This window comes from Lithobates pipiens, unplaced genomic scaffold (assembly GCF_037356315.1).
Source record: "Lithobates pipiens isolate NorthernLeopardFrog02 unplaced genomic scaffold, aLitPip1_a1.2 Scaffold_1, whole genome shotgun sequence".
NCBI classification, from domain to species: domain Eukaryota; kingdom Metazoa; phylum Chordata; class Amphibia; order Anura; family Ranidae; genus Lithobates; species Lithobates pipiens.
The window spans coordinates 165,243,720-165,262,021 of record NW_027507685.1 but is presented as its reverse complement, the minus strand read 5'-3'; the positions used below and the strand labels follow the sequence as shown (position 1 = coordinate 165,262,021).

Below are 18,302 nucleotides of genomic sequence, written 5' to 3'. Positions count from 1 at the left end.
GGCCCGTGCCGGGAGTCTCTGGAAGCTGGAGTGGCAATGGTCCGAATCAATTATTTAATCTATCTAGTATTAATTGTTAATAATATGTTCTAAATGTTTTCTCTGTTCTATATCTAGTGACATATATCATACAATATATGAGAAATCTATCTCCTGAGGAAGCCCAGGGCAGCGAAACATATTAACTAATATTGCTACTGTCACCACTACTAGCATAAGCTACTCTCATACCTTGTATTTCTTGAACAAGCTGTTTTGATGTCAATGTTTGTCTGTTGTGAACAAACTTTTTATTCATTTTCTATGTTTGTCTATTAAAATGTATTCATTTTTTAACAAATTGTGTTTTGAATATCTCAGCACCTAAAAAAATCCCTAAAAAAATAAAAAAATAAATAAATAAATCGTGCATACTTATTGTCAATTCAGGGATGTTGGTGCTTATTTTGACACCAACCCACACCACTACTCATTGTATATACAAGCTTTTTTTCCTAATGACTGCTACAAAGATTTTATGCTTAAAGGGTAACTTGATATTTATTGAGAGAAAAAAACAATCTCCTTGTGGTGATGAATGTACATGGCAAGGATTTTAACAAACTTTGTTGCAGAGTCCTACCCGTTTCTGCTCTGAAGAAAAAGTTCTTTGTGCACAGTGAATCTGAATGAGAGCAACTTTTCTATTATTATTCAACTGATTCACTTTCAGTGTTCTAACGAGGAAAGTTTCAGGGACTGCCTCCCTTATTTCAATAATATTTTTTTTTTATTGCAGAGGATACCTAAAATCTGACTGGCATCTTTGTGCAGATTTCTATGAAACTCAGTGAGTCAATCACAAGCAGGAAACTACATTCCTGGTGATGTTCTGTACATCAACTGTGCACAGAAGGCCTCCTGGTTGCTGTATTGCATTGAATTTATCAAACAATTTCAGCACTGCAGATTGAAAAGGAAATTACATTTTTAAAAGCATTCAACTACATCATGGCTTGTGTAGCAATTGTATATGCTATATATATTTTTTTTATTTGCAATAATTTTTTCCCATGAAAGTGGAGTCCCCACTTAAATATATAAGGATACGTCTGCCAAAAATATAGTGGAAATTTACTAAAACTGGTGCGTGCAAAATCTTTTGGCAACTCTGCATAGAAACCAGTTAGTTTCCAGGTTTTATTGTCAAAGCTTAATTGGACAAAGTCTATAGGTGGTGAATCCTGTTAATAAATTCTGACAATTTTTAGGGTTAATAGGCAAACTACTGTCAAAAAGGCATAGGGAGTTGTTTTAACAAATACCATACAGTAGGGGAAGGGACTTTTCAAGTGGTTTCAAGAACAACATTGAAAATAAATTGGAACAAGAATAGAGATAAGAAATCTTTTTGTTTCACTGACTATAATATCTTGCTGCTTAAGACAGATTAGTGACACAGAAGTACAGCCACACAACTAGCAATGGTAGTCCCCATATTGCTCTTATGACAGGTGGGCTGTAAATTAAGCATAAATAATAGTCTGTCAATATCATTAATAGATTTTGATTTCCACACGAGACTCCTGTTCATTTTACCAGTAGATATTTTTTACCCCACTCCAGGTAACACTCATTGTGTTGTAGCTGCCCGCGTGTCGTATTTGGTCCGTCAGACCAGCATTCAGACGAACTGGTTTCCCGCTATGAACTGGGTCTTCTTCTTCTTCCTTCTTCTGTTGTTCCGATGTTGACAGGAAGCTCTCTCCCACTGTAATGCTGTGTTCACAGTGCACGATGGGCATATATAGGCATGATGTCACCTGATGACCCCGTCCCTTATGATGTCACAGTGCCGGGGCATGCTGGGGACCCCGACAATGGCCAGGGTTGTTGGGAAGAGGCACTTGTCCTCATCAACATGGGGACAAGGTGCTTTGGGGTGGGGGGCCCGCAGGGTTCCCCCCTTCCCCAAAGCACCCACCCCCCCATGTTGAGGGCATGTGGCCTGGTACGGCTTGGGGGGCACTCGCTCGTCCCCACCCCCTTTCCTGACCGGTCGGGCTGCATGCTCGGATAAGAGTCTGGATTTTGGGGGGACCCCGCGCCATTTTTTCGGTATAGGGGGTTGCCATCCATAACAGACGATGGGGCTTGTGGGGTGTCAATCTCGCCGAGGTTGACTTCCTTTTCTAGTTCCGTCGTAACTCAGCCCATTCAAAATGAACAGACTTTAGTCCATGTGTGGGCAAGTCTGTTCATTTGGAAGTCTGCCGGAATGGTGTCAGAACTCTGCTGGTAAGTCCGGCGGACCTGGTCTGCCAGAAAGTCCGGTAAAGTGTGGGCAAGACCGTTTGTTCGGAAGGCCGCCGGAGTTTCAGCGGAAGTCCAGCGGACCTAGTCTGCCGGAAAGTCCGGTCACGTGTGGGCAAGACCGTTTGTTCGGAAGGCCACCGGAATTCCAGCGGAAGTCCATCGGACCCTAGTCTGCTGGAAAGTCTGGTCGTGTGTACATGCATAACTATAGCTAACACTTTTTAAGTAGTTAGAGCAACAGTTTTTTGTTATTCATAAAATATATATTTTTTTTTACTGTGAATGTTGTTAGGCATTCTCGCCTGTGTTAAATGGTTTGCTCAAACCACTGTAAAGCTTTTCCTGAACAGTTTAGCATGTTAAAGAAAGTGGAAAAATGCCAGAGGCAGAAAGGCTGGACTGGGATGAATAAAAGCTGCTGTGTTAATGGTATTGACAGATTGCATCACATATATAATTTTTGATTTTCATTTAGGTCAACCGATTAAATAATATTGTATGCAGCAGCTGGTTCTTTTCTTACTTTACACGTGAGCATGTCATTTTTGGAGTTTCATTGAACAGAAAGCTGAACAGTTTCTTCCAAAACTGCCCTAAACCCCTTGGAATTTGTTATCATCAGATCAAACATATAATGTATGCTTAAATGGATAATAACTAAGAATTTTGTGTTTTTCTTGTGGTTCTGTCTTAAATGTTGAATTTGTTAATTTCTTGCACAACTGGCATTCATGCCTCTTTGCTCTTTCTTCAATAGCTGTGCGTGCTGACCGAATGCGAGGAGGACGCAACAAGTTTGGCCCCATGTATAAACGGGATCGTGCCTTAAAGCAGCAGAAGAAAGCTCTTATACGTGCCAATGGTATAAAGCTGGAAACAGTTCCACAGATCGTATCTTCAGTGCAAACAGACTACTCAATTGCCACCAACATTCATAATATCCACCCTGTGTCTAAGAACTTGCCTTCAAATCCAGCTCCCATGACACCAGTTGAATATGATCGAGGTTCTTATGGTCCTCCTCCAATTGGAATGACTTTGCCTAATCATGCTCCATTGTCTAGCTATCATTATGCTTCATTCCAAAGTCGCACTATCAAATCTGAATACCCTGATCACTATTCAAATGTTCATGACCCGTCCACTGCAGGGGGGTATGTATATCCTGAAGCCTACACCAGCACTTCTCCACCAGACATTCCGGAAGTGATCCTTAAGTTATTGCAACTAGAGCCTGATGAACCTCAGATCAAGGCAAGGATAATATCTTGCCTACAGCAAGAGCAGAATAAGAGCAGACATGAAAAACTCAGCATGTTTGGTTTGATGTGCAAGATGGCTGACCAGACTCTATTCTCCATAGTAGAGTGGGCACGAAGCTGTATTTACTTTAAAGAGCTGGAGGTAAATGCATTTTTTATTATTAACAGTTTATTCTTATTTATCTCAGCAGTTTTTGTTTTTATTTAGTATATTGTTAAGGTGCACTAATAGAAGAGAATTATTTTTGCGTTTGGCCCTAGTGATATTTTAAACTACTGCAACACAAATCCTGGAATACTGGATAAATAACTATTAATACAAAAATGGTGCGCTGTTCCTTAAAATCATATGGAATGGTGTAAATACCATGAATCAATGTAGCACAATGCAAATTACATGCACAAATAAAGTGCAGGCGCTAATGTGCTGTGCAAACATGCAATAAATTTATCAAGATCAAAATTGATATGCAAGCAATATCTCAATCAAACATATGTAGTTGAGTTCAAATAAAGTCCATCATGAATATGCCACTATAGTAAAGTGCTGGGTGCTTCGTATCCCAATATCACTCCAAAAGGTGCTCCAGTATAGAAAGACATGCTTCTGAGTGTAAAAAAATGGCCTCTTACCAAGCGGAAAACAGATTTCTCTTGCATGGATCAAACACAGCCTGCAATCACTGCTTCCCAGTGAGCATATCTTCACAGCCCTCTCACAGCACCGTTATCCATCCTCCAATTCCAGAAGATGACATTTTTGTGGAAGCGTGTCAGATGGAGTACACATGTGACGTCATTGCGGCCGGTAGGGTGGGTGACACCACAGCCAGCTTACATAGTTACATAATTACAGTTAGGTTGAAAAAAAGACACAAGTCCATCTAGTTCAACCATAAACATAAATAAATAAATAAATAAAAAAGAATATCCTACAATCCCATATACCCAATCCTATACCCAAGGTTGATCCAGAGGAAGGTGCAAAAACCCCAGCAAAGCATGATCCAATTTGCTACAGCAGGGGAACAAATGTATTCCTAATCCCCCCGAGAGGCAATTGGATTTTCCCTGGATCAACGTTACCTATAAATGTCAGTACCTAAATATTATGTACATTTAGGAAAGAATCCAAGCCTTTCTTAAAGCAATCTACTGAGCTGGCCAGAACCGCCTCCGGAGGGAGTATATTCCACATTTTCACAGCTCTTACTGTGTAGAATCCTTTCCGTATTTGGAGATGAAATCTCCTTACCTCTAGGCGTAAAGAGTGCCCATTTGTCCTCTGTGTTGTCCGTAAAGTGAATAACTCAACACCAAGTTCACTATATGGACCTCTTATATATTTGTAAATGTTGATCACATCCCCCCTTAATCTCTTCTTCTCAAGAGAGAATACATTCAGTTCCTCTAATTTTTCCTCTTCTCTGCATTTTCTCCACTTCCCCAATATCCTTTTTCTGAACTGGTGCCCAAAACTGAACTGCCTATTCCAAATGAGGTCTTACTAATGATTTGTACAGGGGCAGAATGATATCTATCTCTGTTAATACAAGAAAAGACTTTGCTCGGTTTGGAAAACTCAGCTTGGCATTGCATGCTGTTATTGAGCTTATGAGCTACCAAAACCCCCAGATCCTTCTCCACTATGGATCCCCTCAGTTGTACTCCCCCTAGTATGTATGATGCATGCATATTCTTAGCCCCAAAGTGCATAACTTTACAATTATCAACATTAAACCTCATCTGACACATAGTCGATCAATTAGAGTGCATTGAGGTCAGGTTGTAAATTGGAGACATCCTGTAAGGACGTTATTCCACTGCATAGTTTGGTGTCATCAGTAAAGACTGAAATGGTACCTTTAATCCCAGACCCTATTTAGTTTATAAAGTTATTAAAAAGTAAGGGTCCCAACACTGAACCTTGCGGTACACCACTGATAACCTTAGACCATTCCGAGAATGACTCATTAACCACTACTCTCTGAATTCAGTCTTTTAGCCAGTTTTCTATCCACTGTATTGAACGATTTTGCAAAATCGAAATATACCACGTCCACAGCCATCCCTCTGTCCAAGGTTTTACTTACCTCTTCATAAAAATATATCAGATTTGTTTGACTTCTATCTTTCATAAATCCATGCCGTCTGTTGTTTAAAATATTTTTTCCCAGCAAGAACTCATCTATGTGGTCTTTTATTGGTCTATTATTTTCTTCCCAACTATAGATGTTAAACTAACGGGTCTATAGTTACTTGGTAAAGACTTTGCTCCCTTTTTAAATATAGGCACCACATTGGCCCTACGCCAATCAAGTGGTACAATTCTAGTCATTAATGAGTCCCTAAAATTTACCATATTTATCAACGTATAACATGCACAGGCATATAACACTCACCCCAATTTTAGAGGGAAGTTTCAGGATTTTTTTATTTTATTTAAGTAAACCACTTTGAAGCAAAGTAATGGTCAGTGAGCATCAATGCAGCCTGATTAGTGCCCATCTGCAGCCTCAATGCATCCTAATCTGTGTCCATCTGCAGCTTCAGTGCAGCCTGATCGGTGCCCATCTGTAGCTTCAGTGCAGCCTGATCTGTGCCCATCTGCAGCCTGATCTGTGCCCATCTGCAGCCTGAAGTGTGCCCATCTGCAGCCTGATCTGTGCTTATCTGCAGTATGATCTGCGCCCATCTCCCCTATCAATGCAGCTCCCCATCTCTCATCTCTTGCAGGAAATACCAAGCTGTCATCTCCTGTTTACTCAGCTCTCAGTCGGCAGTCACATACACAGTTCCGCCTCCGCCATTGGCATTGGACCAGCTCCTGTGATAGACAGAACCCTGGTCCAATGCCGGTGGCGGAGGCGGGATTATGTGTGTGACGTAAGAGCCCAATTAGAGCCGAGTGAGAGCTGAGTGGAAAGGAGATGACGGCTCTGTGAATTCCTGCAGCACTCGTCCCCCTCTGAGGTACGCTGTCAGCGTATAACACGCACCCGCGATTTTCCCCCCTATTTTCAGGAGAAAAATGTGTGTGTTATATGCCAATAAATACAGTAGATACAATGGCTTGAAATGACAGAGCACAATTTCGTTTAGTATCTGTGGGTGGATACAATCTGGTTCAGGTGCTTTATCCACCTTTATTGTGTCTAAATATTTCTGGACCATATCACTTTTGAGCCATTGTGGATCACTTGAGGCTGTGTCAATACCACCCCCATTATGGGCTTGAGCTCTTCCATGCTCTTTGTATAGACAGAACTGAAGAATGTATTTAATACATTTGCCTTCTCTTTGTCCCTAGTCACACACTCTAGATTATTTTGTAAAGGGCCTACATGCTCAGATCTGACCTTTTTACTATTAATATATTTAACAAAGTTTGGGGATTGTCCGACTATCTTTTGCAATCTGTTGTTCGTTTTGAATTTTTGCATCCTTGATTTCCTTTTTACATATTATTTTATATTCTTTGTAACATTTAAATGACAATAGTGTTCCTTCATTTTTATACTTTTTAAAAGCTCTTTTCGTATTGTTTATAGCTTTTTTTAACTTTGGCCGTAAGCCACTTATTGCCCATGGGAATGTACTTTGCAGTGAGTTCACAAACAGTCGTTTTGAAGAATTCCCATTTCTGTTCTTTGTTTATCAATGCCAATATTCCTTCTCAGTCTAAGTCCTGGGATTTTATCCAGGAGATTACAACCCACGACCATCCAATAGGTAAGTATGACAGCTGTCTTTTGAAGCAATAAAGAAGTGGCATATCTCTTTAAAACAATCCACAGGTATGGATATTGGGAATCTCAATTAAAGGAAAATCTGCAGCTCACTCCTCTGAGCCAAGCCAGCAGATGTGATGAACTTTTGTGGTGTACTTTTCCCCACCAAGAGCGGATGGTTGTGGATTCTCATGGATAAAATCCTATTTCTCCCTATGGTGGGTTGAAAAGAGGAGTCTTATGCCACGTACACACAATCAGATTTTCAAACAACAAATGTTCGCTTGTTGTCAGAAATGCCGACCATGTGTAGGCTCCATCGGACATTTTTTGTCGGAATTTCCGACAACAAAAATTTGAGAGCTGGATCTCAAATTTTCCGACAACAAAATCCGATGCACAAAATTCCATGTATGCTCTGAATCAAGAACAAGATGGAAGGGCTCGGTCTAGTAAAACTAGCGCTCATAATGGAGATAGCACATTCGTCACGCTGAACATTTTCTAATCTTTCAATGCAGCACATTCTCTTCTTCTTTATAATGCTAAAATAATGAAATTGTTTTGCAGCTGATATTCACATAGAGTTCTGACAAACTGATTTCTTTATTATTTCTTGTGATCTCATGAATGAAATTATTTGCTTTTTCTCCAGTTTATAGTAGTCTCCCTTTTTTCCAAAAATCAAGATCTCTTGTTTTGTTTTGTTTTCTAGTGATCGCCATAATCTTTTTTTTTTTCATTTTGCATGTCAAGTTACCACAACACATGGGGAGGGAGATCTGAGGGGGAGGGGAAGGGAAGATATAAGGTTATGGAATAGGAAGCATATTTTTGCAATATTTCTACTTCTTCGAAATTCTTATAAAATAAATAAAAATAAAATAGAGGAAAATGTTAAAAAAAAAAAAAAAAAAGGATTGCATGTGATGTGAAAGTAACACTGCCAATAGGCAAAATAGTGGCGATAAGAAGAAGGGTACCAAAAATTACAAGGGCGTAAAGCTTGCCACAAATTTGTTGATGAGAGATTATGGCGTGCTATAAACTGATGCAAAAAAAAAAAAAAAAGTTACCACAACACCATTATTATCTTGTATTTTTTACCCTTTAAAGAGATTGGTTGGTGTTGGTGTCCCTTGTTAATTTGACATTATTTTTTAAATGTACCTGCCTATTCACAAACTGTCATTTTTAATTATAACACATAGCCAATGATTTAAGAAAAAAATATACATTTATTAGGGGTCCTAACAAAATAAAGAGGAAGGCAACGCTGGATAAACGGGTGAAATTAGCGAAGCCTTTGTACCCCAGGGCACACATCAACTATTTGACAGGCAAAATTGGGAGTCTGAGGAGTCCGTTTAATAGGGAGCACAATCCGGTCCAGGACTCCGAGAGATCAAGAACAGCAGCAGATGACATATATATCCCCAGGCTGTGGTCCAACAACAGCCTGCATCTTTTGCCATACCAGACCAAACCCAAGAGGGAATAGATTCAGTTCCTCTAATCTTTCCTCATAGCTGAGCTCCTCCATGCCTCTTATCAGTTTGGTTGGTTGCCCTTATCATTTTGGGAAACTAACATTCCTTACCCTTTTTTTAAACTACAACTACGCCCAAACAATGTAATGTCCTGCGAGCCACCACTTGCTATAAGCCCAAAATAGGGTCTCTCAAATTACACTATAATTTTGAATCAGCAGCTAGCGGTGCACATGTCTCATAAATCATGTGCTATATAACAACAGAAATAAAGTGATAACGTGCTAAAATACATACAATAATCCAAGTGCTTTCATGCAGGACATGATAAAATGTCCATATGGTGAGAAAAAAGCAATCAATAAAATCCTTAAACCAATATAATGGTGAACCAAACTATAAAAATCCTTATAAAAAAATAAGAATATATATATATATATATATATATATATATATATATATATATATATATATATATATATATACACATATATGTGAGGAAAAAGTGCTACAATGTGCTGTGCAATCAAAAAAAAGTGGTCCCCCTAGGTAATGACCGCTCACCTTAGAGTGTGTGTGACCTTGCTGATTAGGCTTGGTCAATACACGCAATGGAACCTGTAAATGGTTCAGTGGTAAATCCGGATTCCTGTGGTGGCCTCACTCTGTGCTTCAATATGGTAATTGGGTCCCTTTTGTGCCTCAGTAATACCAATAGAAAAAGGAGGACTTCATAATGTAGTATATTAAAACTTTTAATATCAACACAGTAAAAAATCCCTTGCAGGGTACTCACATTTGCATGGCGTGTCAGGGCGCCACCTTAAAATAGAATAAAAAACGAGCTGTAATGGCTGATATCAGGGTGGTATGCTGATCATCCTTAGTGGGTGCACTGACTACCTTTTCCGTCCTGTCCCCTCACCAGGCTATTTTGTATATATGTATGTAAAGGTTATGTATGTGTTAGGCATTTGTCAAACACAAGGTCCAATGGGAAATCTTGTCCGTCAGGCCATTTCATGTGGACCTTCCACCTGTCCTGCAGCTGCAGCACCCCTCTTCTCTCAGCATTCGTCAGCAGAGAAGAGAACAGAATTCCTCTCCCAGATCCTGCGCTTCTCCGTACTGCTTTGGAGAGGCTTGCCTCTTTCCTACCTCAGTAGTCATCATAAGAAAGGAGGACAGAGCTCCTCCTACAGATTCTGCACCTCTCTGTGCAGCCACAGCACCCCCTTATCTCTATCTCCCCTGGTCACAGCATTCAGCAGACTCAGGCAGATAACTCCAGCCCTCCTCTGGCCCTCCTCCAGACCCTTCACTTTCTATGCACATGTAGCACTATTTCTGTAGGAGTTGCAAATGTCAGGGTTCCCCACTGTTGCACAGCCAGTCACATAGCATTTCCTTCTTGCATCCAGACACAGAAAAGCAGTCCTTTGAGCTTGTTTTTGTTGTTAACTTGGATGGTGTTAGGAATTATGTGATGCCCAACTTGACACTAAAACAGAACAGAACAAAACCATATTTACAGCTTCCACTTCTTCCTCCTGCACAAAATGTGATCATTTGCACAACTCTGTTGGGTTCACTTCTCTGGGAACTAACAGTCTCTTGTGAGTTCAGGAACAGATCCATACAGGCTAGAATCTCTCAGTCCCTTGTAGAAAATAGCACATGCGGAGTAAATTGCATCCTGCATCGCCTTCTGCTTTTCTGTAGGCACTAGTCCCAGCTCTACTACAGAAATGCTAGCACACCTGGTTGCCACCTCACCAGCCCATCTGGCTGCTTCTTCTTCCCAGTCTACCTGACCAACACACACTGGAGTTTTCCCAGGGCAAGGTTGGATGAAGACTTGAGCATACCGCTGTCTTCAAGAGAGACCTGTTACAGCTGGCAGTGTCTCCCCTGCACTGTGCTGATCTAGTCACTCTGTCTCTTTGCTCCTGCTGCCTCTCCAGAAAGCTTTCCTCCAACTGCCTCCTGTGGTAGTATCCTTCCAGGCAAGCCTTCCAAGCTCCAGCCCAAGCTAAAACCTGTCCCCATCAGGGGGTCACTCAAGGGCCATCAACAGACTCCCTCAGCACTGCTTCTCCATCTTTCACCAGACTCCTTTGCTTGCATGGCTCATGTCTATTTCCAGGCCCACTTCCTGGGGATTGGGTAAGGGCCCCAAAATATGCAAAGCAACCCTCCTAGCTTTCTCCCACTAATTTCTAGAACATTCTACAACATTTTAGAACCGGGGGGGGGGGGGCACCAGAGAGCTGCCAGGACTAGTCATTCAGCCCTAACCTCTAATAACCCTGATCCAGATTCCATGACTCAGGTTTATCCCTGGGCCAGCTATATCCTGCAATACAACTAGTAGCACAGTAGAGAGTGCTACACACAATTCTATGCCAGTAGAAAAGGAGGGTCACACACCACTAGTATCATCCACAAGAAGCTTTATTGGAAACTGCTCAGACAGGACACCAAAGGAGAACAATGCTCTGTGTGAGCAGTCTCCAATAAAGTTTTGTGTGGATGATACTAGCGGTGTGCAACCCTCATTTTCAGACTTGCATCATCTGCTACAGAAATGTGAATGGGCTTTGTGCCGGTCTGTAACTGCCCTTCACAGCCTAAATTTTAAGTTGTTACTAAAACCAGTAATAATCAAATGCAGAGGCAATTATTTAATATTATAAAGAGTAGATATGTTTATATAGTGTTACAGATGCAACCGGCCCTTTGAGGGCAACCATAATGCTGATGCAGCCTGCAATGAATTTGAGTTTGACACCTCTGTGTTAGATGAACAAAGATGTATACCCGATAGGTAGATTTCACCTTTCAATTTGCCTAGGTGTTCATTATCACTGATTTTACATATGTAAACAAAAAGTTGTTACTATGGGGTCATAAGTTCTCTTGAAAACTGCTTAAGAAGGTTACTTCCTTCATGGCATCTCCAGGACAGGCAGTGAAGGGAAATCTTCTCAAAGAGACACAAAAAACTGTCAAGTGTTTAGTAACACTGTTTACCCTTCCTTACTCTATCCAAATATAAAAAAAGGCTGTACAGTACATACACTCTAAACTGGGGTTGAATTAGTGCCTCTGCCAAGTTTTTAGTTGCTAATCTATAAATCTCTGTGTATTACAACATACAATCATACAATAACAGAAATATGGAAGAGCAGGATGGAAAATTTAAAAATCAGACCACAAATAAATTTGAGGCAGACACTGCAATTATAACTAGAAATCTGTGCCCTTTAAAATGCACTATATTTTAACTCATTTCCTATTTTCTTTAACATCATATACAAACTACAGTTACAAGCAAAGTATAATGTGTGACAATGGATAACAGTGGTGGTGCTTTATTTTATTGCTGGGACACTGATTCTCATATGATCCCTATGCCTCACAACTTGCAAACTGTAACCCATAGCTAAATGTCACACGTGACTATGAACTGAACATAATTCTTTGTCAATATCTTTTGGTTACTTTGCTTTTATTTGTATTTAATAGAACATAATTTAAAGGAAAGATAACCGGTGGTGAGTGACTAACAACACAATGGCAAGACCAACATAGAGTCTTAGGTTTACTTTCTAGAAGATTGATGATTGTGATAATTGATATTCTCCATACAGAACATTATGAAGACATGAAACTCTCAATCCACAGTTTAAATTGTGTGTCACTGGTATTACAGGAATGGCTTAAGGCCATGTGTTTTCGACTTTAAACTAATTCATACTGAGATACAGAGAGCTCAATCAGTTTATGGTACAGACGGTAGTGGATGATATGAAAGACAAAAGTCAGGAAGTCAGGTGACAAAACAATTCAGTGCTGTCTGGTTTGGGGTAATGATTTAGTATTTATTATCACCATCAGGGTCCAAATGTCAAAGCAATAACTAGTCTTCTGTACTCTGCATGTCACTCTGGAAATATAATTGAAAAATTGAACTTTGAAAAATTGTGGATGAGTCTATTGTAGCCATAGACAATCAATAGTGGTCATGTACGGGCACATTTACAAGGGACATCTGGGAATTGCCTAGGTGATCTTTCCATTTTATGGTTGATTTTTCTTTCTGTAAAGAGTAGTCAGATTTACAGCATGGCGCTTTAATGGCTGAGATAGCTATTTCTCATTTAGGTTCTCTACTCTATCTTTCATTCCAGGAAAGGTTGGAGTAAAAAGGAAAATAGCCAGAAGAAAAAGGCAACTGTATTGGATACTTGAAAATGAGGGAAAAACTCATAAAAAGGACTTTGTTCTTAATTCAGTTTTAAAGAATGGATTGTTTTTTACTTTTTCTTAAGTGTAATTAAAGTAAACCTTACCTAAATAGCATGTTTAAGGGTTTGCCGTTCTGTTTATTATTGCTGTCTGTGTCCTTGTCTGGGAGATTCACCTTTCAACCTCTCTATTTGTCCTGGTGATCACGGCCACTAGATAAAAACATAGTAAATTCACATTTTTACAGTTGTTTCCTAACCAAGAGACAGAGTAATAGGTACATGTATTCTTGAAACAACTGTCTAAGAGGGGATTTCTCTTTGCTTTGGAGAGTTTTCCTCTTGTTTCCAGCTGTGGATTGAAGGAAAATCCAGAGTAGCACAGGCAGCTGAGAAGATCTGCTTGAGATTTAACAAAAATCCATCTGATGCAATTAGTCAGTGATTGAAAGCATCCCTTGGCTCCTGAATTCTAAGTTAATTTAATTACTGCTACCCAATTATCAAGGTCTATCTATCTTTTTTTCTATCTATCTATCTATCTATCTATCTATCTATCTATCTATCTATCTATCTATCTATCTATCTATCTATCTATCTGTCTAGGGTATAGTATATCCATCCAATATCCATACTGTTGGTCACACCTCTTTCTGTGCACATCCATTGTGTCCAATTTAATAACTCAAATATGTAAAAGGAAAATCTTGTTTTTTTAACCACTTGCTTACTGGGCACTAAAACACCCTTCCTGCCCAGACCAATTTTCAGCTTTTGGTGCTCTCACAATTTGAATGACAATTACTCAGTCATGCAACTCTGTACCCAAATGAATTTTTTGTCCTTTTTTTCCCACAAATAGAGCTTTCTTTTGGTAGTATTTGATCACCTCTGGGGTTTTTATTTTTTGCGCTATAAATGAAAAAAGACCGAAAATTTTGAAAAAAAAACACATATTTCTTTGTTTCTGTGACAGAATTATGCAAATTATTAATTTTTCTTCATAAATTTTGGCCACAATTTATACTGCTACATATATTTGGTAAAAATAACCCAAATTAGTGGATATTATTTGGTCTTTGTGAAAGTTAGAGAGTCTACAAGCTGTGGTGCGAATCGCACAAAATTGATCACATCTGATGTACTGGTGGCCTATCTCACTTCTTGTGACCCGAACAAGTCAGGAAAGTACAAATACCCCCCAAATGACCCCTTTTTGGAAAGTAGACATTCCAAGGTATTTAGTAAGAGGCATAGTGAGCTTCTGGATGTTGTCATTTTTTTCCCACAATTCCAAATTGCCAAATTAAGATTTTTCATTTTTTTTTCTCCACAAAATTGTCATTGTAATAGGTTATTTCTCTCACATGGCATGTGTATACCACAAATGACACCCCCCCCCAAAAATTCTGCTACTCCTCCTGAGTATTACAATACCACATGTGTGGGACTTTTTCACAGCCTGGCCACATAGAGAGGCCCAACATGCAGGTAGCGCCATCATGTGTTCTAGGAACATAAATTACACATCTAACTTGTTGACTATTTATTACACTTTTGAAGCACCAGGACAATGACACGTGACACTGATGACAGATGGCACTGATACGTGGCAATGATGACACTTATACGTGGCACTGATGACACGTGGCACTGATAACAGATGGCACTAATATGTGGCACTGATGACAGATGGCACTAATATGTGGCACTGATGACACGTGGCACTTATACGTGGCACTGATGACACGTGGCACTAATACGTGGCACTGAAGACACGTGGCACTAATATGTGGCACTGATGACAGATGGCACTAATACGTGGCACTAATACGTGCACCGATGACAGATGGCACTAATACATGGCACCGATGATGCGTGACACTGATGACAGATGGCACTGATACGTGGCATTGATGACACGTGACACTGACAACAGATGGCACGTGACACTGGCAGGTGGCACTGATGACAAATGGCACTGATACGTGGCACTGATGACATATGGCACTAATACGTGGCACTGATGACAGATGGCACTATGTGGCACTGATGACACGTGGCACGGATGACAGATGGCACTTATACGTGGCACTGATGACAGATGGCACTGGGGAAAAATGGCACTGACAACAGGTGGCACTGGGGGCAGGTGACACTGGGGACAGGTAGCACTGGGGGCAGGTAGCACTGGGGTGGATGGCACTGGGGGCAGGTAGCACTGGGGTGGATGGCACTGGGGTGGATGGCACTGGGGCAGGATGGCACTGCTGGGGGAGGATGGATGGCACTGCTGGGGGAGGATGGCACTTTTTTTTTTTTACTTTTTTTTTTTTATCAAAAGAAAGCAAAGCAGAACGGCTGCCGCTGCAGCCGTTCATCTCTCCCCTCTAACACTCTGTCTGTGAGGAGGGAGAGCGGCGCTGAGAGATGATCTCATATGTTTATATATGAGATCATCTCCCATTGGACACGCCGATCGCGCTGTAAACGGCCGCTGTGATTGGCCGTTTACAGCGATCTGTGTTTGCCTGTCCCCGGGGGACACGGCGAACACAGAACTTCCGCGATGCGCGCCCGCGGTGGCGCGCATTGCGGAAGTAAACATTAGGACGTCCAGGGACGGCCTCCTGGACGAACGCGCCTGCTCTACGGCCGTCATTCGGCTATAGGGCGGGCGCGAGGTGGTTAAGCTCTATTGCATAAAATGTGAGATTCAGAATGACCAAAGCTCTGCTTTATTCATTAAGTAAGGTGAACATGCTCTTAGCTAACTGAACATTCACTGCTCATTTTGTAAATCAGCCTTGGATGATTTACATAGTCAGATGTAGTTGCAGGTTGGCCTACCTAATGCACATTTGGATATTTCTCCTAGAACACAATGGATCCTTGGAAGGGTTTGGACAGATATCAAGTTTTCTCATTTCCATGCATATCCTTTTTAGAGAGATTTCATTTTTTCCTGTCAGAACAGGAAGGAATAAAAAGTATTCCCAAGGTGGATGCAGACAAAAACATAATTTTAATAAAATCAAAATGTTTTAGAATTTCTGAACTATGTTTTTATTGCTATTCTATACCTTCTAGTCCCAATGACAAGAGCACCTCCTATTGCTATCACATGTGTCCCTGGAGCAGCTGCTGAAGGAGATTCTCTCCAAAAAGTCATAGACAGAATTGAAAACCTCAGAGGTTTTAACTTTTCATCCCTAAATGCCAGATTAAAAAAAAAAAATTGGGCTGAAGTTATCAATAAATATGAACGTATAAGCACAACAAAAAAATGACTGATAGCCGCATAGCCTATCTTTCAACACTCTCCACTCCTTACCAGCCATGTTTTAAGCTGGTGATACACTGATCTAAATTTGGCTGGTTTATCATCAGTGTATTTCTGTCATCACTTGACAATGCTCAGTCTTTTGATCAGGTTTCTTAGAAGGGACATGAAATCAAAAATTTGGAAAAACGTTTTTTTTCGATCACTGTATCACCTTGTTTGTGTGGATGGTAGAGTTTGTGATTTGTGATTTTGTTTGAGAGTTTGTGATTTTTTTTTTCAGTTTATGGCCAGTTTGACATACCCTAGCTGTACATTTTGTAAACTGTCATAGCCTTCTCTGCGCACTACAACTCCAACATCACATCCCACACATGAACATTGTGTCCACTGTCTTACTCCTTGCCCTCCTCTCTTGCATGTAATAACAGGTGTCATATCATTTAATTAACTCTCCTTCACATACTGCAACCCCTGTCTTGCACATATTGTTTGCTCTCATACCCTTTGCATTTCTTGCACAAATCTATCTCAGAATGATTCCTTTTACCTTATCTCACAATATGTCCATCTTTGAAGAATTCAAAAAATCATTTATTCAAGCTTTTATCTGACAGATGTTAAGTAACCATTTTCATTCTGTAGTATGATACTGGTCTGTTATTTGTGTACAAAATGAACACTAACACTTTATTTTTAGTTTACCACTTACCATACACCTTGAAAATGAAGACATTATAATATTTACAGTCCTCCCATAACAATAGTAACAAGGTCTGGAGTTAAGTGAAGCTCTCATAGAGAGTTTAATTACTTCCCTGAGCTGCAACCTTGTAACTCTCAACAATGAAACCTACTCACTGGTGCAGGGTATAGAAATAATGTTCTGATACTAAAATGGAACAGCACACTGATAGAAAATCACTTCAACTGGAAAATGAATTAAGAGCAATTTTATGGCTCAACTAAAGTAATACAGGTTTGTAACAAGGAGTCTTTACTTCCAAACATTTTGATTCCCAGTTCCACCTGATACTGAGTGTCCACATGCTAGCTGAATTTTTTTCCTGGTATCTATCCCTGTGTATTGATGCTTGTTAATAGCTGTACCTTTAGCCTGGATCTCCTCTCTGCAGAATTCCCTCACAACTTACTTAGCCGATACTCCCTACTCATACTATTATATCTTTCGGCTGCTTTTGATACAGTTGACAACCTAATCCCCCTCAAAAAATCCCACTCCCTTGACCTCTGACAGTTTGCTCTTTTCTATTTGTTTTCATACTATCAATGCACCTTCTATGTCACCTACAACTCTAGATCCTCCATCCTTTTTTATTTTGTTTTCCATAGGGGTCTCTGAAGGCTCTGTCCTTGGACTGTTTCTATTCTCTGTCTACACTTCCTCCCTTGGTCAGTTGATAGCCTCCCAAGGCTTCCAATACCATTTTTATGCTGCGGACACTCCAATCTATTGCTATTCTCCTCTTCTCACCCAGTCAGTCTTTTCACGTATCACTAATTTGCTGACATATCAGTATGGATGTCACACCATGTACTCAAACACAGTCTTTCCAAAACTGAGATCATAATATTTTCAACTCCCTCATGCTCCTTCCTGAACATTTCTATAAAGATCAATAGCTACAGTAACTATCAGTCCCTACCTTCATGACAGTGTGCTAGGTGTAATCTAGACTCTGACTTTTCCTTTCAGCCTGATATCCAATCTTTGCAACATCTTGTTCCCTTAACCTCCATAACATCTCTAAAATCGGCCCGTCTTATCAATGACACGACAAACCTAATAATTCACTGCCATTGCCTCAACTATTTCAATTCCCTCCTCACTAGCCTACAGTCACACAGGATATTCTCCCTTTAGTCTATGATTAAAGGAGTTGTACAGGGCAGACATTTTTTTTTATCTTAATGCATTCTATGCATCAAGATAAAAAAAAACCTTCTGTGTGTAGCAGCCTCCCCAGCAC

At 40.2% G+C, this 18,302-nt stretch overlaps 1 protein-coding gene across 1 annotated transcript in view; it reads left to right on the top strand.

The window, feature by feature from the left end:
* The window catches only part of LOC143978273 (steroidogenic factor 1-like), a 311,323-nt gene that overhangs the window by 55,599 nt on the left and 237,422 nt on the right, over nt 1-18,302 (top strand). The window contains exon 4 of the mRNA XM_077478843.1: nt 3,053-3,699. Within this exon, the coding sequence (XP_077334969.1) occupies nt 3,053-3,699 (647 nt within the window). The remainder of the gene's footprint in view (nt 1-3,052; nt 3,700-18,302) is intronic.